Source organism: Schistocerca serialis, chromosome 5, assembly GCF_023864345.2.
Source record: "Schistocerca serialis cubense isolate TAMUIC-IGC-003099 chromosome 5, iqSchSeri2.2, whole genome shotgun sequence".
Taxonomy (NCBI): domain Eukaryota; kingdom Metazoa; phylum Arthropoda; class Insecta; order Orthoptera; family Acrididae; genus Schistocerca; species Schistocerca serialis.
In genome coordinates, this window is record NC_064642.1 from 387,798,208 (window position 1) to 387,821,559 (window position 23,352).

A 23,352-nucleotide genomic window follows, 5' to 3' on the forward strand; every position below is an offset into this window, starting at 1 on the left:
TTATACATAACTGTATCATCTGCAAAAAACTTGAAGTTGACTGTTTCATTAATATATAAGGGTCCCGGGTTCGATTCCCGGCCGCGTGTGGGATTTTCTCTGTCCGGGGACTGGGTGTTTGTGTTGTCCTCATCATTTCGTCACCACCATCACCATCGTCATCATTCGTGACAGTGGCTAGATTGGATTGGGTAAAAAACTGGACTCTGTAAAAATTGAGACTTTGTAAGGGCGCTGATGACCGCGCAGTTGAGCGCCCCAAAAAACAATCATCATTATCATTACTATATGATATCAACAGCAAATTTCCCAATACACTTCTCTGGAGCACACCTGATGTTGCTTCTAAACATGTCGATGATTCCCCATCCAAGATAAGGCGTTCCTCCCTCACAAATTTTGTTTGATACCATATATGATCGTAATTCCTTAATGACACACACACACACACACACGCACACACACACACACACACACACACACACACACACACAGACGCACGCACACACACACACACACACACACACACACACACACACACACACACACACACACACACACAGCCCGTACATGTTTCGATTTTCATTTACAAAGATGAACCAAAACCAGAATAATATTTTCACTCTGCAGCGGAGTGTGCGCTGATGTGAAACATACATACACACACACACACGCACACACACGCACACACACACACACACACACACACACACACAGACACACACTCAGACATGCTTCCATTTCCATATACGATTATGAACCAAAACCAGAATGAAATTTTCACTCTGCAGCAGAGTGTGCGCTGATATGCAACTTCCTGGCAGATTAACACTGTGGGCCCGACCGAGACTCGAACTCGGGACCTTTGCATTTCACAGGAAAGTGCTCTATCATCTGGGGCTACCCAAGTACGACTCACAACCCGTCCTCACAGCTTTAATTCCGCAGTACCTCGTCTCCTACCTTCCAAACTTCGCAGAAGCTCTCCTGCAGATCTTGCAGAACTTTGAATTTTGGAAGGTAGACGAATAGGTATCGGCGGAATTAAAGCTGCGAGGACAGGTCGTGAGTCGTGCTTGGGTAGCTCAGGTGGTAGAGCACATGGCCGCGAAACGCAGAAGGTCCCGAGTTCGATTATTGTTCCGGCGCACACTTTTAATCTTCCAGGAAGTCTCATGAACCAAAAAATTATGACACATCTGTAACAGGCTACTGATCCACCTCTAGAACGCAACACTACAGGGATTCTGTGTGACATGAGTACAAGTCCTTGGTGGGTTATCGGAAGTATGTAGCACGAGACGTCTACGCAAAGGTCACGCAAATTACGGACCGGTGGTTTATGAGCGCCCGTGGTGGCGCCCAGTACCGTACCAAATGTGTTACATTAAATTCAGAACAGGCGATTTTGAGGACTAAGACATCAACTAGAGTTCACTATCATGCTCTCCAACCCACTGTAGCACGGTTCTTGCCTTGTGATAGGGACAGTTACCCTGCTGGAATTTGTCATCGCCTTCGGGTAGACATGGAGCATGCAAGGACGCAGGTGGTTTGTAATAATGTTCACGTAGTCCACATCTGCCATGGTGTCTTCGATTACCATCGCAGGTCCAATGGAAGCCCAGACTACCGACTTTTCCCCTGTTCCATAGCATAATACTGCTCCCACTGGCTTATGGGGGGTAACGCACTGCATGTTTCGAACAATTTCCTCTGGATGATGGCGTATCCAGATACGAGCATCGAACTGGTGTATCAAGTGACGTGAAATGTCCGACCAAACAACACGTTTTCGTGGAGCCAGGATCTAATCTCGATTACTGCCGACTTCAATCGTAATTGGCGATGACGTTGAGTTCACATGAGAACTCGTAGGGGTCATCCGCTGATGAACCCCATGTTCGATACTATACTCGGATTGATGTGCTCCGAAACACTTGTACCTGCACCGGCATTATACTCTGTCGTCAGATCTACTATAGCCCGCCACCTATCCTGTCTTGCAAAGCAAACAAATCCATGACCTCCAAGCTCTGTGGTGAGGCATGGACGTACAGTATCTTGTCGCTTACTCTTGGTTCCATTGTCCTTCAATCACTTTCCATAGATGTCCAAGACAGTAGCGCGAAAACAGCCGACCAGCTTCACCGTTTCTGAGATGCTCGTTCCCAGGCGCCGGACTATAACAACCTGCCGTTTATAAAATTCAGTTGTGTCAGTAGAGTTCCACATATGCAACCCATATCGTCTCTAGAATGATTCCCCATTTGTCTCCACTCCACTTATAGACAACTTTTTCTTATCTCGTTACGTGCCTGTAACTACACCAAGGGACATTCAGTCTCACATTGGGTAGTGGTCAGAATGTTCTGGCTCGTCAATGTAAGCAGATAAAATGTTGGCTTGAGCAATTTTACTTTTTCCAACAGAGCTCCAAAGGAGGGCTGCTTATGCAGACTCAGGCTGCAAGTGTGGCTAAGTATGTGGTTGGTTTGCTCAGGTGGAAGAGCTGGCTGAGTGTGTGGTTGTTTTGGACGAGCTGGTTAAGTGTGTGGTTGTTTAGGTCAGGTGGAGCAGCTGGCTAAGTATGTGGTTGGTTTGCTCAGGTGAAAGAGCTGGCTGAGTATGTGGTTGTTCTGGACGAACTGGTTAATTGTATGGTTGTTTAGGTCAGGTGGAGGAGTTGGCTAAGTGTGAGGTTGATTTGGTCAGATGGAAGAGCTGGCTGAGTGTGTGGTTGTTCTGGACGAGCTGGTTAAGTGTGTGGCTGTTTAAGTCAGGTGGAGGAACTGGCTAAGTGTTTGGTTGTTTTGGTCAGTTGGAGGAGCTGGCTGAGTGTGTGGTTGTTCTGGACGAGCTGGCTAAGTGTGTGGTTGTTTAGGTCAGGTGGAGGAGCTGTCTAAGTGTGTGGTTGTTTTGGCCAGATGGAGGAGCTGTCGGCGCTCCAGCGACCGCAGGAGTGCGCCGAGCTGCCGCACCAGCAGCGGGGAGCCGCGCCGCTGGAGAACTCTCCAGACGACCTCGCTGAACTGGAGGAGGAAGAATCCGTAAGAAGCGACACACTCGCTACTGCCTCCGATACATTCTGCCAAATTTTCATTGCATAGGACGTTGTTATAATTACATTAGAGTTTCATATCACCTAGTAGTTTGCTTGCCACTTTGTATCTTCTACTCCTCGTTAAACCTGAATATTACATTCTAAGAATACCATCTATGAAAGATGATCTGGTTTACACTTCGATAGATCGTTTACATACTCTCCGGAGTAAAAAATTGAGAACGTTCTTGCTTCATAGTTCGACCAAATTTTTTTGAAGATGAGTGTACGTTTCCTGCCAGTCGTCCCCATTTCAGTTGCAGCATGGAAATAAGTTCACTCACAAACAGCCGCAGAATTGAATGTATCCGCAGCCTCTATTGTTCAAAAACAGAATCTCCTCTCGCGCTGTTGTTACTTTTAATTGGGAATTATTTACAGCCACATGGTACTAAATTCACCGCAGGTAAGAGTTTTTCCTGCTTCAGAAATGAGTTACAGCAGCAGAGCATAGCTGAAGCGTGGTAAAGTTATAGCAATTCTTCCTGTTACATAGCGTGTCTGTCACCGCCAACGAAAATAGTGTTAGCAGAAATTGGCGATGGTCGTCGTTAGATATGTAAATCAAGTCAACACAATCCGTATTAGCACGTGTGATGTGCATATTTACGACAGCTTTTGTGATCAAGATGAAAAAAAAATTCTCCTGAGAGACATTCCATAAAATGTCTGTTTGGTATTTCTTAGTTTTCAACTGTGTAGTACGTAAACTGAATATTATAATTCCAGCATTCCAAATTCATCAGTATTCACTGCAGCTCTGCTTCATACGTTCGATCATGTAGGTGCAATGTGACAGAACTCATGAAATATTCCTCACAGCCAAAATTGCTCTGCGTCAGTTTCATCTGAAAAATAATATCTCTAATTCTTCTGTACTGTTTGCAATTAATACTTACGATACTTAAATTGCACTTGTGAAGGAGAACATGAAGTGTGTAACATTACAATCTACTTGCACTTTCTGTTGTATTTCAAGGACGAAAATTACTGAATTGCTGTATATTAAAACAAAGATAAATACATAATTATATATTGATTATTAATTGGAAACATGAGCCATTATATTATTCTCATTGAAGTAAATAAAAAAACCTGAGGTACGTGAAAATATTGTTTTAGATTAAACTTCCGATATAATGACACACATGATTACCAATTCCTTTTTCTTTCAACATACAGTTCTTTATACTTTTCTAGGTGTTTATCAGGTGCCGAAGACAAAAGTACAGACCCAGTTACAATTACCATATATTTATTTTTTCCACAAACAATCCTTTCATTATGTCGTGCGTGAGTAGTAGGACTCTGTGAGGAGTGAAATTTCCGATTACAAATAATAGTTTACGCTGTCTAATATTCCGCCCCCTCTTGTCTGTTCGCCTTCGTTTGTGTGCCAGGCCTTGAGAGTAATACATTTTTCTTTCTGATGCTACACTATGACATGGAAAATATTTCACTGATGAATGCACTCTTTCTATTTTCTTATGTCTTCCACGTTACTGCATCTTCTGTAATATTAGTTCGAAAGCAACGAAGTTCTGTTGTTGTCAGTTCAATTTTGATTTATAACATGTTTGTCACTTTCTGACACTCTTCGTTATGTGCTACTTTCATTATTTGTTCATCACCACCCACATTCTGTCCTTACGGGTTTCTGCAGTCCATTAATTATGTTTTCTGAATCCTCCTTCCTCTCAGCCGGGAAAGCTGTATGATAAGCGAAGAGCACATTGTTACCTCCTCCATAGCGTCCCATTTTTTTAAAAAATCATAGCTTGTTCTACACTGAAGCGACACAGAAATACGTATAGGCATATGTATTCAAATAGAGAGGTATGGAAACAGGCAGAATATGGCGCTGCGCTCGGCAACGGCTATATAAGACAAGTGTCTGTATCGGCAGCTCGTGGTCTAGTGGTTTGCAGTCGGCTCACAGCCGTGCTAGCGTGCGGAGCTGCTCCGCGCGCCGTCCGACGCTCCGCTCTCGGCGGTGTTTACTTCCGCGTCGCGGTGTTTGTGTCTATCGAGTTCAGTACTAACGTACTCCATGGCGCACTAGTACCGCCGTGCAACGATAAAAGTAACGTTTCAGGCCGAACATCCTCGACCCAGAGCTTTCGAAGTCGAACAGTTCATCCGAGAGGAACTACGTTTGAACCACCAGGACGTAATCGGCATACACTTTTCCATCACTGGAAGTGTTGTCTACATCAAGATGTCGACGGAGGAAATTTGCACCGACATAATTCACCGTCATGCCATCGGACTAAAATTTAAACCCTCTGATGGACATATGGATGCTGTGACAGTCCCCCATGCTGGATTCGGTCTCCGGACATTGCGGGTGTTTAAGCTCCCGTTCGATGTGCCTCAGGATGTGGTCATTGCCGCTTTCCAACCATATGGCACCGTCTTGGGTCACGTCGCGGAGAAGTGGCAAACATTTACCACCTACTAAATGGCGTCCGGCAAATAAAAATTGAGCTGACGAAACATGGCCCATCGTACCTGCTGATTGGCGGTGTGAGGCCCATCGTCATGTACGATGGACAGCCACGAACGTGCGCAGGATGTGGCCAGGAGGGACATGTACGTTCCGAATGCTTAGACCGCCGTTACGTGAAGAGACCCAGGCTTGGACGGTCACGTCCTTACCCATCTCCTACGCCAAGATTGCACAGGACCCCGTCGTGCCACTCCCGATCGCGCCAGCAGCATCGTCAACGCCACCCGCCGCAGCACAACGCGCCGACGACACAAGCGCGGCGTCGCCTCCAGTGCTCGCTTCAAGACCGCCCGGGTTGCTGACCGAAACCGATGTTCCTGTTGGAACCATGGACGTCGACCTCGGTGTCGTGCCGACGTCTGCCTTTGTCCAGACAGGTTCGGCGTCAGAAGACGGGCGACCACATTCTGATGCAGAAGGCCACATCAGAAAACAGCGGTCGCCTCGCAAACACAGGCAACGACGACGAACGCCTTCCGATGACGCCCTTTCTCAGACGGCCCCGCGAGATGTCGACCTGTTGTCTGACGGTGATGTCCCACATTGCGTCCAGTCACGCGATGCAGCAGCGACAGGCGCCCCTCCTATGACGCCTCCTCTCCCCGTTCGGGACGTGTCCCCGCCGTTGTCAACGAATGATGACGGCGGTCCCCCTGCTACTCATGTTGCGGAATCCACAACACCCGTTCCGGAAGTACGAGACCGTCACATGTTGACGTCATCAGCTTCCTGGGCAGATGACGTTTAAGAAGAAGTGGAACAGACTGCCAGCGTGTCTGCACAGGAGTCCACATTGGGGCTGGCGCCCCGCCAGTAATTATCACCACTGCGGCACCACCGGCGGGTCTCCACCTGCCGGCTACTTCTACCGCACGATCGGCAAATACTGAGGATGGCCGTACACATCAATATCTTATCGCCACGACGAATCTTGCCACCATTCGTGCCCCCCATAAACTGGCAATGTTCCGAGACACTATTTACTCTGCGGATGTTTATATAGCACTCTTACAAGAGGTGTTTGTGGCTGACTTCCTAGTTCCCACCGGATACAACGCACGTGTTTCCCCCGCATCCGACACCGGTAGCGGCGTCGCCATTCTGCTACGCGACTGACTCCCTGCAGAGGACGTCATCTACCTCCCCACTGCGCGAGGTATGGCCCTCACATTGTTCGGCGTGCGTATTATTAATATCTACGCTCCGTCCGGAACTGGCCGCCGTCATGACCTACAAACTTTTTTTGCCGAAAGCATCACACCCCTCTTCACAGGTCCGCAGGACGATTTGGTACTCGGTAAGGATTTTAACTCGACGCAAGAACCTGCGGACCAACTCCTGCGACATTCACCTTGTGCATCTCTCTCAGTGGTCATCGACCGTCTACGACTTGTTGACACTTGGAAGAAGCTCCACGGAATTCAACCGGGCTATACATTCTACACCTCTCACTCGTCAAGCCGCATTGATCGCATCTACGTTACCCGCTCCCTTGCTGATGGCACACGTCATGCGGAAGTCTGGCCTTTGGCCTTTTCAGACCATGATGCGTAACTCTGTGACGTCACTCTCGCCCGACAGCGAGTGTGGCATAGCCGTGGTCTGTGGAAACTCAATGTCGCTCACCTGACCTCCTCAGACTGTCGCCGTATGGTAGAAGAAGCGTGGGCACGCTGCCTCCATCGTCGAGAAGCCTATGACTCCACCGTATCATGGTGGCTCTCCTGTGCAAAGCCGACCCTCAGGAAGACACTGATGAGTTATGGGAAGGAATTTAAGGCGTGGCAAACTAATGCCCTGCACTTCTACTACACCATACTACGTGACTGTGCGACGATGCCTTTCTCGCCAGCCCGGCAGTCGATGGTCCATCGCACGAAGGCACAGACCTCCTTTATCATGCGGCGTTACTTGGAAGGAATTGTAGTCCGTTCTCGTGCTTCTAATCGTATCCCTCAAGAACGTCCGTCGATGTACCACCTCCTGCAGGAACGACAACGACGACGACGAGCTCTGTTCCAAGTACTCACTGATGTGGAAGGGCGCCGGCACGACACCCAACAAAGCATCGGTCGTGCTCTCCATGCTCATTTTGCCGGGCTATACGCTACCGTACCGGATTCTGCAGCACTGATCACAGAAGTCGCTCACCTTACTACGAACACTCTTCCGGAGAATGCAGTGCATGACCTCCAAGACGACGTAACCACAGATGAAGTGGTAGATGCTATCAAGGCGGGTTCCGATAACAGATCTCCTGGACCTGACGGTATACCCATCGAATTTTATAAAAGTTTTCACTATTTGTTGGCTCCCACGTGGACGGCAATCGCACAAGAGCTGATGTCACCGATGACAGTGGTCCCGAGCGCCTTTCTAGATGGCATTATTATCCCCGTACATAAACCGCACGGGTTATCGAGGGTTCAGGACTATCGACCAATTACTTTTCTCAACAGCGACATGAAAATATTCACACGGCTATTGGCATCGCGACTCAAGAAGGTCGCACGTTACGTCACATACTGCGACCAGACTCCCCTAGGAGGCGACAACATCCGTACGGCCCTTTGCCATTACAGAGACACGATAGCATTGGCGCATTATCAAAGTCTCCCTGGCGCCTTGTCTTCACTGGACTTTAGCCAAGCTTTCGACCGTGCTGACCACTTCTATTTACGGACAGTTCTTCAGCATATGGGATTTCCTGGCGATATTGTCACAGTGGTTATGCGCCTGTTGAGTAGTGCAACCTCTAAAATCATGTACAATGGTCGCCTCACAGCGCCCCTGGTCATCGCACTATCTGTACGACAAGGCTGCCCTCTTTCCACGATTTTGTATGCTTTCGCCTTGGAACCCCTGCTCCAGGGCATGCGCCAACGTTTGGAGGGTATGGCTGTGCACGGCCACCGTTTTTGTTGTACAGCCTACGCAGACGACATAGTACTATATCTGCACAGTGAAGATGAAGTACGAGCAGCACTGACATGGGTGGCGACTTACGGCGAAGCGTCGGGGAGCTGCCTCAACGTGTCAAAATCCAAGGTCCTGCTCACTGGTGAGGGCTTGCCGGAGAGATGCGTTGCCCCCCTTAATGTCGCCACCAACATACGGTGTCTTGGACTTGATTTCGCAGCAGATCTGCACCGCTCAGCGACTATCAATGGTAGACGCTTGCTACAGACAATCAGAGCAAATCTCGCAAATCACCGGCTACGAGCTCTCGACGTTATCCAACGCGCGCAATACGTGAACATGTATCATGCTTCCCGTATACCACACGTGGCTCAGGTACTACCAGTCCCAAATCTCCTGGCCCGACGACTGTTGATGGCTTTCGGCTCCTTCGTCAGCTCGGGGATGTTATTCAAGGTGCAATATGAATCCCTTGCACTGCCACGAGATCGTGGCGGGTTGGGACTCATCCACGTGGCGACACGTGTCAAGGCACTTTACGTCAGATCCCAACTAAAACTTTGGCATCGTTGCCCGCAGAGCCTTACTAGCCTCCTGCTTCACAACTTTGCGCCGGCCTCCTTGTCCGCCCCAGTACTGGTGTCGACCATTCCAACCCCCTTTTATTACATCCAACGATTTTTCCTGGAGTTCAGTTATGTCTACCGGTCCTTACCACTTCCACGTTTGTACCTCACGAAAACAGTCTCCGAATTGTTACAACAGTGCCGCCCGTCCAACTCCATCGAACGTAAGTATCCACAGTAGGTGTGGCGACACATATGGAAGGCGATCCATGCGCGTTTTCTCGAATCAGACGTTCAATCAGCGTGGTACATCACCGTGAATGGCAAACAAGTTAACCGTTATTGTCTGCACCGCATCCATCTCGCCGATTCATCCCTCTGCACCCACTGTGGAGTGAATGACACGGATGTCCACCGGTTCCACTGTGGCACAGCGTTCGACGTCTGGACACTTGCGCGGCGAATTTTGGCGTTTCTTACTCGACAGACACCAGCTCAGATCGACGTCCACATGCTTTTGTACCCCGATAAGACTTTCTACCCCTCCGCCAAAACTCACTCTGTGAATTGGATCTGTGGCCACACGATCCGCTATCTTTTTACTTCTGGCGACAAGTCTATGCTACGATATTGGACTTATCTCAACGAACGACCCTGCGTCCTGATAAGCAATATTTTTCCAATTTCTTACGGAGCACCTTCGATGACTCACCTCGTAGCTGGAACGTCCAAGCCCTGAGAAGCTGAAAACTGTATTAACCGAACCGAACTGAATAGATCTGCTACCCAGAACCCACGCCTACGCAACGAGAAGACACGTTTGGACGAGCTGGCCTGCTGTAGGCGGAGACACTTCAGGCGCTCCTGTAAGAACTGGTCTTTAACTACAAGTCGCACGACGACTTGTATATATATAAACTTTTCCTTATTTATTCCTCATAATTTCTTCTTAAAGGAAAATGAAATTTGATTTTGGCTTTGAGAAACATTTTTTTTTGTTCGCAAAGGTTGCTTCCGAGCAAATGGCAACAAACAAAAATAAGTTTCGTAAGCAGATGACGCTGTACGTCATCAGCAAGCACAGACCTGGTTCAGCTCGCCACTGTGTGTATGAACTGACACCCACGCCATCTGGTAGGTACGCATCGAAAGGAGCACTCGGTAGACCCCGCAGTTGATACCGATGCCCGTCCTGGAGTTGGTTAACACCTGTGCTAAACAAGAAGATCATCTTCCAAGAAAAATTACTGTTTTTAGGAGCAATGTTGTATTTCCTTCCCCATATTATTCCACTACCGTCACATTGATGTTTTCTGTCGTTCCTTCTTTGCAGCCATATTATTACTTTATTACTAATATCTATTTGGAAATGTAGACCAACTAAATTAAAAGCTGTTTGTTTTTATCCCATACGGCTTTCGCTTCCTTTCATTAACGAAGCATCCTTAGTGGCCCGTAATAATTGTTTTTGTATACATGTAACAAATATCCTGTCTAATGTTTCAAATGTATTACTATATTACTATTTTTCGTTATTTTCTCGTTGATACGGAAAAAAGTGGCTAGCGTTGCTACCTCTGGATCACGCGGACACGGGATCGATTCCCGGCCGGGTTGACAATTTTCTCTGCCCGGGGACCGGGTGTTTGTGTTGTCCTCCTCGTCATCATCATCATTCGTGTCAGTGGCTACATTGGCCTGTGAAGAAAAATTGGACTGCGAAAAAATTGGGATTTTGTACGGGCGCTGATGACCGCGCAGGTGAGCGCTCCACAAACCGAACATCATCATCAGCAAGTGTCTGGCGCAGTTGTTATACCGGTCACTGCTGCTACAGTGGCAGGTTATCAAGATGAAAGTGAGTTTGAACGTGGTGTTATTGTCGGCGCACGAGCGACGGGACACAGGATCTCCGATGTAGCGATGAAATGGTTATTTTACCGTACTACCATTTTATGAGTGTACAGTGAATATCAGGAAAAATATCAAATCTCCGACATTGCGGCGGCCGGGAAAAGATCCTGCAAGGACGTGACCAACGATGACTGAAGAGAATCGTTCAACGTGGCAGAAGTGCAACCCTTCCGCAAATTGCTGCAGGTCTCATAACTGGGCCATCAACAAGTGTCAGCGTTCAATCCATTCAACGAAAAATCATTGAGATGGGCTTTCGGAACCGAAGGCCCACTCGTGTACCCTTACGACTGCACGACATAGAGCTTTACGCCTCGCCTGGGCCCGTCAACACCGACATTGGACTGTTGATGACAGGAAACATGTTGCCTGGTCGGACGAGTCTCGTTTCAAATTGTATCGAGCAGTTGGACGTGCACGGGTATGGAGTCAACCGCATACATCCATTGACCCTTCATGTCAGCGGGGAATGTTCAAGCTGGTGGAAGCTCTGTAATGGTGTGGAACGTGTGCAGTTGGGGTGATACGGGTCCCCTGATACATCTAGATACGACTCTGACAGGTGACACATACTTGCATTCCGACGGACTTGGGCAATTCCAGCTGGACAGTGCGACACCCCACACGTCCGGAATTGCTACAGATTGGCTCCAGGAACTCTCTTCTGAGGTCAAATACTTCCGCTGGCCACCAAACTCCCCAGACTTGAACATTATCGAGCAGATCTGGGATGTCTTGCAACATGCTGTTCAGAAGGGATCTCCCCCCTCGTACTCTTACGGATCTGTGGGCAACCCAGCAGGATTCATGATGTCAATTCCCTCCAGCACTACTTCAGACATTAGTCGAGTCCATGCCACGTCGTGTTGCGGAACTTCTGCGTGTTCGTGGTTGCTGTACACGATAGTAGGCGGGTGTACCAGTTATTGTGGTTCCTCAGTGTTCGTGGATATTCTAAATTATACTATTGTTTCTACATTTTAACAGTTTCTTTCCGCCATCAGCTGATCTGTAATTTTACACTTGAACTATCAGAACAGCAACAGTTAACACCGCACTAGAGAACTAGTAACTCCATCTTCGTAAGAGACTGTTTCATGTGGAACGAGAGTGCTTACCGAGCTACGAATTTTTTACGAATTTTTGAAAATGCTGCACATTAACGGAGTACTTTGTATTTCTAATAAAACAGTTACTCTTATGTTAAATGTGGACATGTCGTAGTTTAGCTGAAAGATAGATGAGTGTAGTGCATGCTTTTGTTATTTTTTATGATACGTAAACTGCTGCCTAAGATTTCCAGAGATAGATTTAATGTAATGCATGATTGAATAGTTTGCAGTATATTAATCAGCCAGGAAAAGATTTACCAGTCTGTCACTTATTTGATTTATGATGCATTTTTTTTGGATGACTGGGTCACTCTGTATATTCATTAACACTGTGACACTCAATTCGCTATGTTCCTTGAGATATTGATGGCGGAGGGAGGAAAGGTTTACAGCTGTCGGCATCCGGAAAGCGTTCTGTACCGTTCCGCATGATAATTAGCAAACAGAAAATATGGTGATGCTGGGATTGAAGTGAAGACTTGTTAGGAAACAGATCTCAATACGCTGTCCTCAATGCGCAGACGCCCTGAGAAGTGAAACTTCATGGAACGGTAACTATTCAGGATATTCGTGAATGACCTAGTAGGTAACGTCAACAGATAATGGTTTCATTATTAGAAAAAATGTTGTAATATACAGATTTTTTGCAGCCACATAGACTAGCAGTTAATCCTCAGCATGCAGTGCTCGCAGAGAGACTACAAGATCCGATATTATTTGTTAAGCCATCGACTGGGGCCTGTTAAATATCGTGCCATATATTGAACGTCTTAGGGTGGAACAACCAAACATTTTTTGCTGTTAGGAAGGCAGATTGCAGGTTTAGGTTTTAGCCCAACAGGGTACAAAGATTAACAGTAGGGGGCAAAACGATAGATTTGTAGGAAATCCGAAGACGTTCACCGTTTTGACTTGTTTCTTAGTACACATTTCGTCTTCTAAATCGTCTTACCAGCTTGTAAACACACTTGTCTCACAGAACGTTAGACCCGGCGCTAAAGCCCATGCTGCCCTCCTCACAGGGCCTCCTAAATGATCATCATCGTCAACTGACTACAGTGCCGACAGGCGCGGACCCAGGGTGCGGTTTTTGAGAGGGGTGGGGGTGGCTGGGGGAGGTGTATCACACATTGTTACTGTCTCTTCCGCCCTCCCACGTATATTACGTACTACTGATGAAGACACTTTTAAAAATACTAAGCTGTTTAGTCCGGGCGGGGACTACTCAAGAGGATGTCGTTATCAGGAGAAAGAAAACTGGCGTTCTACGGATCGGAGCGTGGAATGTCAGATCCCTTAATCGGGCAGGTAGGTTAGAAAATTTAAAAAGGGAAATGGATAGGTTAAAGTTAGATATAGTGGGAATTAGTGAAGTTCGGTGGCAGGAGGAACAAGACTTCTGGTCGGGTGACTACAGAGTTGTAAACACAAAATCAAATAGGGGTAATGCAGGGGTAGGTTTAATAATGAATAGGAAAATAGGAATGCAGGTAAGCTACTACAAACAGCATAGTGAACGCATTATTGTGGCCAAGATAGATACGAAGCCCACACCTACTACAGTAGTACAAGTTTATATGCCAACTAGCTCTGCAGATGACGAAGAAATTGAAGAAATGTATGATGAAATAAAAGAAATTATTCAGATAGTGAAGGGAGACGAAAATTTAATAGTCATGGGTGACTGGAATTCGAGTGTAGGAAAAGGGAGAGAAGGAAACATGGTGAATATGGATTGGGGCTAAGAAATGAAAGAGGAAGCCGCCTGGTAGAATTTTGCACAGAGCACAACGTAATCATAGCTAACACTTGGTTTAAGAATCATGAAAGAAGGTTGTATACATGGAAGAACCCTGGAGATACTAAAAGGTATCAGATAGATTTTATAATGGTAAGACAGAGATTTAGGAACCAGGTTTTAAATTGTAAGACATTTCCAGGGGCAGATGTGGACTCTGACCACAATCTATTGGTTATGACCTGTAGATTAAAACTGAAGAAACTGCAAAAAGGTGGGAATTTAAGAAGATGGGACCTGGATAAACTGAAAGAACCAGAGGTTGTGCAGAGTTTCAGGGAGAGCATACGGGAACAATTGACAGGAATGGGGGAAAGAAATACAGTAGAAGAAGAATGGGTAGCTCTGAGGGATGAAGTAGTGAAGGCAGCAGAGGATCAAGTAGGTAAAAAGACGAGGGCTAATAGAAATCCTTGGGTAACAGAAGAAATATTGAATTTAATTGATGAAAGGAGAAAATATAAAAATGCAGTAAATGACGCAGGCAAAAAGGAATACAAACGTCTCAAAAATGAGATCGACAGGAAGTGCAAAAAGGCTAAGCAGGGATGGCTACAGCACAAATGTAAGGATGTAGAGGGTTATCTCACTAGCGGTAAGATAGATACTGGCTACAGGAAAATTAAAGAGACCTTTGGAGATAAGAGAACCACTTGTATGAACATCAAGAGCTCAGATGGAAACCCAGTTCTAAGCAAAGAAGGGAAAGCAGAAAGGTGGAAGGAGTATATAGAGGGTCTATACAAGGGCGATGTACTTAAGGACAATATTATGGAAATGGAAGAGGATGTAGATGAAGATGAAATGGGAGATACGATACTGCGTGAAGAGTTTGATAGAGCACTGAAAGACCTGAGTCGAAACAAGGCCCCCGGAGTACACAACATTTCATTGGAACTACTGACGGCCTTGGGAGAGCCAGTCCTGACAAAACTCTACCATCTGGTGAGCAAGATGTATGAAACAGGCGAAATACCCTCAGACTTCAAGAAGAATATAATAATTCCAATCCAAAAGAAAGCAGGTGTTGACAGATGTGAAAATTACCGAACTATCAGTTTAATAAGCCACAGCTGCAAAATACTAACACGAATTCTTTACAGACGAATGGAAAAACTAGTAGAAGCCGACCTCGGGGAAGATCAGTTTGGATTCCGTAGAAATACTGGAACATGTGAGGCAATACTGACCTTACGACTTATCTTAGAAGACAGATTAAGGAAAGGCAAACCTACATTTCTAGCATTTGTAGACTTGGAGAAAGCTTTTGACAATGTTGACTGGAATACTCTCTTTCAAATTCTAAAGGTGGCAGGGGTAAAATACAGGGAGCGAAAGGCTATTTACAATTTGTACAGAAACCAGATGGCAGTTATAAGAGTCGGAGGACATAAAAGGAAGCAGTGGTTGGGAGGGGAGTAAGACAGGGTTGTAGCCTCTCCCCGATGTTATTCAATCTCTATATTGAGCAAGCAGTAAAGGAAACAAAAGAAAAATTCGGAGTAGGTATTAAAATCCATGGAGAAGAAATAAAAACTTTGAGGTTCGCCGATGACATTGTAATTCTGTCAGAGACAGCAAAGGACTTGGAAGAGCAGTTGAATGGAATGGACAGTGTCTTGAAAGGAGGACATAAGATGAACATCAACAAAAGCAAAACGAGGATAATGGAATGTAGTGGATTTAAGTCGGGTGATGCTGAGGGAATTAGATTAGGAAATGACACACTTAAAGTAGTAAAGGAGTTTTGCTATTTGGGGAGCAAAATAACTGATGATGGTCGAAGTAGAGAGGATATAAAATGTAGACTGGCAATGGCAAGGAAAGCGTTTCTGAAGAAGAGAAATTTGTTAACATCGAGTATAGATTTAAGTGTCAGGAAGTCATTTCTGAAAGTATTCGTATGGAGCGTAGCCATGTATGGAAGTGAAACATGGACGATAAATAGTTTGGACAAGAAGAGAATAGAAGCTTTCGAAATGTGGTGCTACAGAAGAATGCTGAAGATTAGAAGGGTAGATCACATAACTAATGAGGAAGTATTGAATAGGATTGGGGAGAAGAGAAGTTTGTGGCACAACTTGACCAGAAGAAGGGATCGGTTGGTAGGACATGTTCTGAGGCATCAAGGGATCATCATTTTAGTATTGGAGGGCAGCGTGGAGGGTAAAAATCGTAGAGGGAGACCAAGAGATGAATACACTAAGCAGATTCAGAAGGATGTAGGTTGCAGTAGGTACTGGGAGATGAAGAAGCTTGCACAGGATAGAGTAGCATGGAGAGCTGCATCAAACCAGTGTCAGGACTGAAGACCACAACAACAACAAGAAGCTGTTTAGTTACAACATAATATAGAAGACGTTTCCATATAATAATAACTTGTTTAGATTATCCCTTTGACCAATGCATTAGTATGGCTTCTGACACCCACACGTACAGATGCCAGATACTCAGGTCTGGACCAAACGTTGTATGCTGATAGAGTACCAACCAAAACTCCGATTTAGTTCGTACTATGTGCTTTTGTCGTGCAGAACGGGCGTAAACGTTAATTAAAAGCAATACCAGAACACAGGAGAAGCTTATCTGTGATTTATATTGTTTGAGGTTTCCGTTGGTGAGTTGGTAGAGCCATAGATCGCTATAGAAAGGGTCCGGTGTTCAAATCCAATAAACGAAATTTTTTTTACTGCGCATTATGTGTTAAAGTGTTATGTGGGACAGCATATTCCTGACATGTAAGAAGACTTTTCGGAATTTTTGTAGAAATGTTCTTTTGGTAGTCTGCTCTCGCTTCGTTACCGTAGCAAATCTATAGAGTACATTTGTATAGATAGGTGTGATGTTAAGTCGGACATGTGCGACAGAACAGACACCACTCGTGATGAAGCAGCTAGTGCATCTGTAGTTTCACAGAGTAAACATAAACAGTGGGACAATAGAATAAACAAATAACTGCATCGCAAGTGCGGAACTACTAATAGTAATAATAATAATAATAATAATAATAATACCAACAAACAGTGACTGCAGATGGCAGTGCCCCGTACGTTAGATGTATTATTTTGTTTGTGTTTAGTAACGTAAGTTTTATTATGTGTATTATTATTATTACATCCGTACGTGTGATGCAATTATTTCTGTCTTTTTCTGTTCTGATTGTATATTCTGTGAAATTATATATCTACTCTACTGATTTACTGCTTTCAAAGAAACAAAGCGGAAGCAGACTGCCAAGAAGACAATGCTGTAAACTCCAAACAGTCCTTTTACATGTCAGGAAAATATTGTCCCATATACCACTTTCACACACAATATGGAAAAAATTACCATAATTGGGATTTGAACATCGGAACCTTCGTACAAGGAGCTAGCGCTCTAGCAACTCACCCACGGAAACCACAGATGGCATAGCTCACAGAGACGAATTTCCTGTGCCCTGTAGTTCTTGCGTTACTTATAATGAACGTTTATGCCCGTTTTGCTGGACAACAGCACCTAGCACGAACTAAATCGGAGTTTTGGTTGATTATCACCATACAACGTTTGGTCCCCATCTGAGTGTCTGACATCTGGAGATTTGGCTGTAAGAAGCAGTAGTTCAGAGAAACGCAGCATTTCATAATCATTCTCTCCCACACTTTTAGCGTGCTACAGAAGCATGCAGTTTTAATAATAAACCGTTTGATTACAATAAAACGTTTTCATGTGATAATAACTTGTTTCACTATCCCTTTGTACACTACACTAGCATAATTTCTGAGACACTGCAGTTCAGAGAAACAGAGCACGTCTTAATCATTTATCCTAAAATTTCAGAAGTACAGGATGTCTGTCGAAATATCCCCATTTTCAGTTTGCTGTCAATACAAAATCAAATGAAATAATTTTATTTCCTTCCCAAAAATAAATTGTAAATTGTATGTCTAGATACGTTTTCAAAGAAAATTACATAAAATGAAAACACTACCATATACGTCCTTGCGGTGGCGCTAAGGACGTCTAGTCTGTTTTCAGTTTCCATCCAGGTCCGCTGCAATGTGTCCGGAGGGACGACACCGATGGCTTCCACAATCCACGTAGGAGCTCTTGAAGATCCCATACTGCATTGGTGAACACCCCACAGAAAAACATCCAGTGATGTGATATCAGGAGAACGTTGATGTCAACTCTTACTGTTTCCCGTCTTTTTTTCCTTATTTGTAGGGTCCGTCCCTTTGTGTGTAGCCTTAGTTAACTTCCTGTGGTTTGCAGGTCCTGCCTGTGGACTCACGGACAGTGTCGGATTTGCAATTGACAGGAAGTACATTCAAACTGCGAGTAGTCAACTTTTCCTCTCCGCCCGGTTAGGCGTGCGGTCTAACGCACTGCTTCCCGCGCGGGAAAGAGCGCCTGGTCCCCGGCACGAATCCTCCCGACGGATTAATGTCGAGAACCGGTGTGCCAGCCAGCCTGTAGATGGTTTTTAAGGCGGTTTTCCATCTGCCTCGATGAATGCGGGCTGGTCCCCCTTATTCCGCCTCAGTTACACTATGTCGGCGATTGCTGCGCAAACACTTTCTTCACGTACGCGTACACCATAATTACTCTACCACGCAAACATTGGGGTTATACTATCTGGTGTGAGACGTTCCCGCGGGCTCCACTGGGGGCCGAACTGCACAATAACCCTGGGGTGAGTGGACTGCTTAGCCTCTTGTGTAGTTTTGTACCACTGCGGGCTACGGCGGGGACGAAGCTTCTCCGATGTTTATAGGTCCACAGTTCCATACAATACAATACACCTTTTTCTGGTTGTAATGTTTTCTGCAGGCGTTACTATCGCAAGCTTATTCAGATGGGCGGGCCTTCATGCCAGTAACTGAAAAATATCCTGTGTGAAACATAGCTAGTAATTTCTAGAACTTCTTGTTATTTTCGAGGGTGTGTCATGTGAGGCATGTGTTGCAGGTGTCCTCGTCGTCAGTGGACAGTGCTGCCACCAAGATCCAGGCGGGCGTGCGCGGATTCCTGACGCGCCGCCACGTCCAGCGCATGCGCAGCACGCAGGCACCGTCACCTGGTGCCGCCACAACTGGTGAGTCAGTACGAACAGACGTCGTCCGACGCAGATAACTGGTGACCAATCTTTCTCTGTCGTATTCTCAAAATATACCCATACCACAGTATCCAAAATAGACCTTTATCACAGTATCCATTCCTGGTATACACATAACTGACGCCAAGTGAGCATGGTTCATCTAAATTCCTTACCAAAATGATCTCATCAGTCGCCTGTGCGGTTCACTTGGTACCTTGAAGTTAAACCCGATGCTTTGCCCTCTTTTCCACTAATCAATGCAAGATGAATATTATATTCTCAAGAAGATTAGCTTCTGTGGAGGACAAAATGCGTCCAACTTCGCTAACTGATTTGAATGCTTCTTTCCAGGGTAAAAACCATCGTTCGACATAATTTCTTGAATAGGAGTGAACTTTTTGTGGCTGTCTTCTATATTTCAGTTGAAGCTTGGAAGTAAGTTCGCTTATCCTCAGTAATACGTGCATCTAGAATCTCTGACTACATTACCTGAACAGAATCTCTTCCCATGTTGTTGTTAACTTCAGTTGGAAAGGGTTTGTCGTTACTTCACACTAAATTCGCTGAATGTAACAGATTTTTCAGACCAGAGTTAGTCCTAGAGACCAATCACTGCAGCACATCATTGTTTCAACATGCTATATCTTTTTCCTTGGCCTATTCTGATTTTGGTGCGACCAAAATATTTCGTTGTTGTAAAATGAGAAAGAATACCAGTGTTGCTTCACTGGGTATTAATTTTCTATCATAAGTGCCCATATTTCTCTGTTGGTATTGGAGTTTAGTCTCTTCAACAATTTCCGGTAGCGGTGGCCGTGCGGTTCTAGGCGCTGCAGTCAGGAACCGCGCGACTGCTACGGTCGCAGGTTCGAATCCTGCCTCGGGCATGTATGTGTGTGATGTCCTTACGTTAGTTAGGTTTAAGTAGTTCTAAGTTCTAGGGGACTGATGACCTCAGATGTTAAGTCCCATAGTGCTCAGAGCCATTTGAACCATTTCTTCAGCAATTTTTGCACCTTAGAGACCATTTACTTTCTAAAGCATGGTCTTATTTGACTTTACTATATTTAAACGATACTTTCCCTACTCAGTAAGAAAGCGCTATTGATAAATTACTTCTTCCGCTAGGTAATTTTTTATATTTTTCCATTGTGCGTAGTATTGTTTTTACCAACACAGTTTTGGTTTCTTCATTATCAGCTCTTCAGCCCTTTACTGTTCACAGCATTCATTCATTTTATCTTCTAATTTTTACTTTCTTCCTTCTGTATTACTAACACAGTTTTATTTGTCTTTGCTTACTGTCAAGTTTTCCTAAATGTCATTATTCCAAACACTCGAGATTCTTTTGCATTCTATTTTTTCAATATTATTTTTTATCACTCTGACACACGATGTTGGTAATTTATTCTCTGAGAGCTATCTCATTAGTTTTGCGTAAATTTAATCTGTAGTATATCTATAGAAGTATATATAATGAAGAGTAGCCTAATTTTTCACAGTACTTGACAGTCTCTCCATATAATTGTAAATATCTTGATTGATTATCACTTTCCAACCTCTTATTAGTGTTACCAACATTACATAACTTTTGATTTTTCACTTTCAATAATCTGTTCATCTTGCAGTTTACTCTTGAGCATCCATTTGTGTAGAGACGTAGTTTCTCTAATACAGATCAGTTTATTGATTTTTATATATTTTTCTGTTGAATTATCTCACTCTGTATTTGGATGTGTATCTTATTTTTATAATGAATTTTGTATTTCCATTTGCTACTCTTAAGATCTGTTTGATTGATTATTTTTCTCACGCATTTTAGCGTGTTTAATTTTCAGAAAGTGGTAGAAACATCTTCTGCAGTTATCACCTTGACATAACAGTTACAGATAACTCCTTTTGAACAGGACGGATTGGCGCATCTAATATCATTCTGAGCGATCCTTCCTAGTACTGATTTGATTAATTTATAACACACTGCCACTTTTCAAATGCATTCATACCTTTTCTATGATCTTTGACCGTGCTTCATCCAACACACATATTTTGTTTATTTTTATAATATTAATTGCAGATAAACAATTTTTTACCCTTGCAGTACGAGTATCTTGCTCCAAACTGATTTGTTATTCTACTGAAAAACCAGTCCGTCTTCTCTTTGGACTCCTAATGAAGATGATTTCAGAATGCTTGTTTTCCAGATGTTGTTTCCTCACAGACGATGTATTTCTGCGCTGTATTTGCTTTTAGTAGTCCCAATGTCATACTCAACAGTACCGTTCTCGCACAGTGTACAGTGGAACAAAGAGTCGTTGATTTACTACCTTGCCGGCCGCTGTGGTCGAGAGCTTCTAGGCGCTTTAGTCCGGTATCACGCGGCTGCTACGATCGCAGGCTCGAAAAAATGGCTCAAATGGCTCTGAGCACTATGGGACTTAACATCTATGGCCATCAGCCCCCTAGAACTTAGAACTACTTAAACCTAACTAACCTAAGGACATCACACACATCCATGCCCGAGGCAGGATTCGAACCTGCGACCGTAGCGGTCACGCGGTTCCAGACTGAAGCGCCTAGAACCGCTCGGCCACACCGGCCGGCTTCCAGGCTCGAATCCTGCCTCGAGCATGGATGTGTGTGATGTCCTTAGGTTAGTTAGGTTTTCGTAGTTCTAAGTCAAGGGGACTGATGACCTCAGGTGGTAAGTCCCATAGTGCTCAGAGACATTTGAACCATTTGATTTACTACCAGGACTAGCGTAATTTTCACGGCAGAAGATTGGATTCGAATGGTGGCACTAGTGTGTATTTTTTGGCTGCTGATTCATTCAACCCTTTAGATCGACACCTGACAGTCTAATTAACCAGAATAGCGCGTTCCACTGGCGTGCGTGCGCTGTGGGCTGCCTGCAGTGCGGTATGCTCTGGCACCGCAGACAATGCTTAGGCCGACTGCCATGAGCCAGATCCTGCGATCACCCACAAATGTCAGGTACCAGGGAGGCCCTGGTCTTCCTGGTTCAGTTTCTCACTTGGTATTTTCGCTTTTCTAGCGTTCGAAGACGCGAAGTGACTAAATAATTCTAAAAGATACAAAACCGTGGGAATCCCAGGTAATGTCCGTAACTTGTATGAATTACACGAGTGGAAAGTGGGCTATAGAGTTTGTGCGCTTAAAATTACACGTAATAAAAAATTAATAACGTGCTGGTGTTAACGCTACGAAATATTGCTTATCGGTCATCTATTTCTTTTTTTCTTTTTTTTCCCACGTACCTTACAGCTCCATTCATCCCCGTGCTAAAGTCTTAAGGTGGATCATGACGATTATTCGAGTTGCTTTCTTTGTAAAGATCCTCACACACGGGTGATAAATCGCTGACGCCTTAGACTATGGCTTCTCAATCTAGATGTGACTGTCAGTGGCAGCACGGTTGGTTTTCATAACTGTTGCTGCAAATTGTGTGAGGGGGAGATGTATTATATGAAATGACAGCGGACTTAAATACAGCGATAGAATAGGTACGCCCTAAACTTTTATATCACAATGCCCACTTAATATTACATCATTCAGTTTAGAAATGAGATATTTTAATAACGCGAATAATTATTTCAGAAATAACTCAAAATCAGCTGCTGGTATTACTATGAATTTCCCATGAATTTATACTTCTACAATAACAGTTTCAAAAACCTGCTCACTGCAAAATCTAAGAGGATCAATGCTTTTAGAAATGAGATATTTTAATAACGCGAATAATTATTTCAGAAATAACTCAAAATCAGCTGCTGGTATTACTATGAATTTCCCATGAATTTATACTTCCACAATAACACTTTCAAAAACCTGCTCACTGCAAAATCTAAAAGCATCAATGCTTTTAACTTCGTATCCCTTGTTAATATAAGTGAAAACGCCGCCTTAAACTTCAATTTTTATGTCCTTACTGCACGTGGGCATAGTGAAATTAACCAAAACAGTGCAACCACTCTTAATAACTAGACCAAAGTCTCGCAGCCATTAACCATACCGGCGAACATGACCGACTGTTTGCATGAGTTTCATGAGACTGTTTAGGAATACGAGCGATCAGCGATCAGTTACTGCGATTTGCTCGCGCTAGAGATGCGCCGATGATTTAAAACGATTCAGTAAGATCGTTTTAAAACAAACAAACAAAATGAGTAAGATAGTTTAGTAGAGGATTTAAATGGAACATCTGTACAAACTGGAGAAAATGTAATATCGTAAACAAGAAATAATTCCTGGAGTTTATGTTCTATATTTTAGGCTCAGATTTTCTAGTTTTGTGAAGTAGTTGTCGTAAATAGAAAAGTATTATTTAAATTGT

At 44.5% G+C, this 23,352-nt stretch overlaps 1 protein-coding gene across 2 annotated transcripts in view; it reads left to right on the forward strand.

Moving 5' to 3' along the window:
- The window catches only part of LOC126480812 (mucin-17-like), a 435,691-nt gene that overhangs the window by 378,603 nt on the left and 33,736 nt on the right, over positions 1 to 23,352 (forward strand). For both annotated transcript variants that reach the window (XM_050104138.1, XM_050104139.1), the window contains exons 4-5: positions 2,928 to 3,050; positions 18,872 to 18,998. In XM_050104138.1, coding sequence (XP_049960095.1) covers positions 2,928 to 3,050; positions 18,872 to 18,998 — 250 coding nt within the window. The remainder of the gene's footprint in view (positions 1 to 2,927; positions 3,051 to 18,871; positions 18,999 to 23,352) is intronic.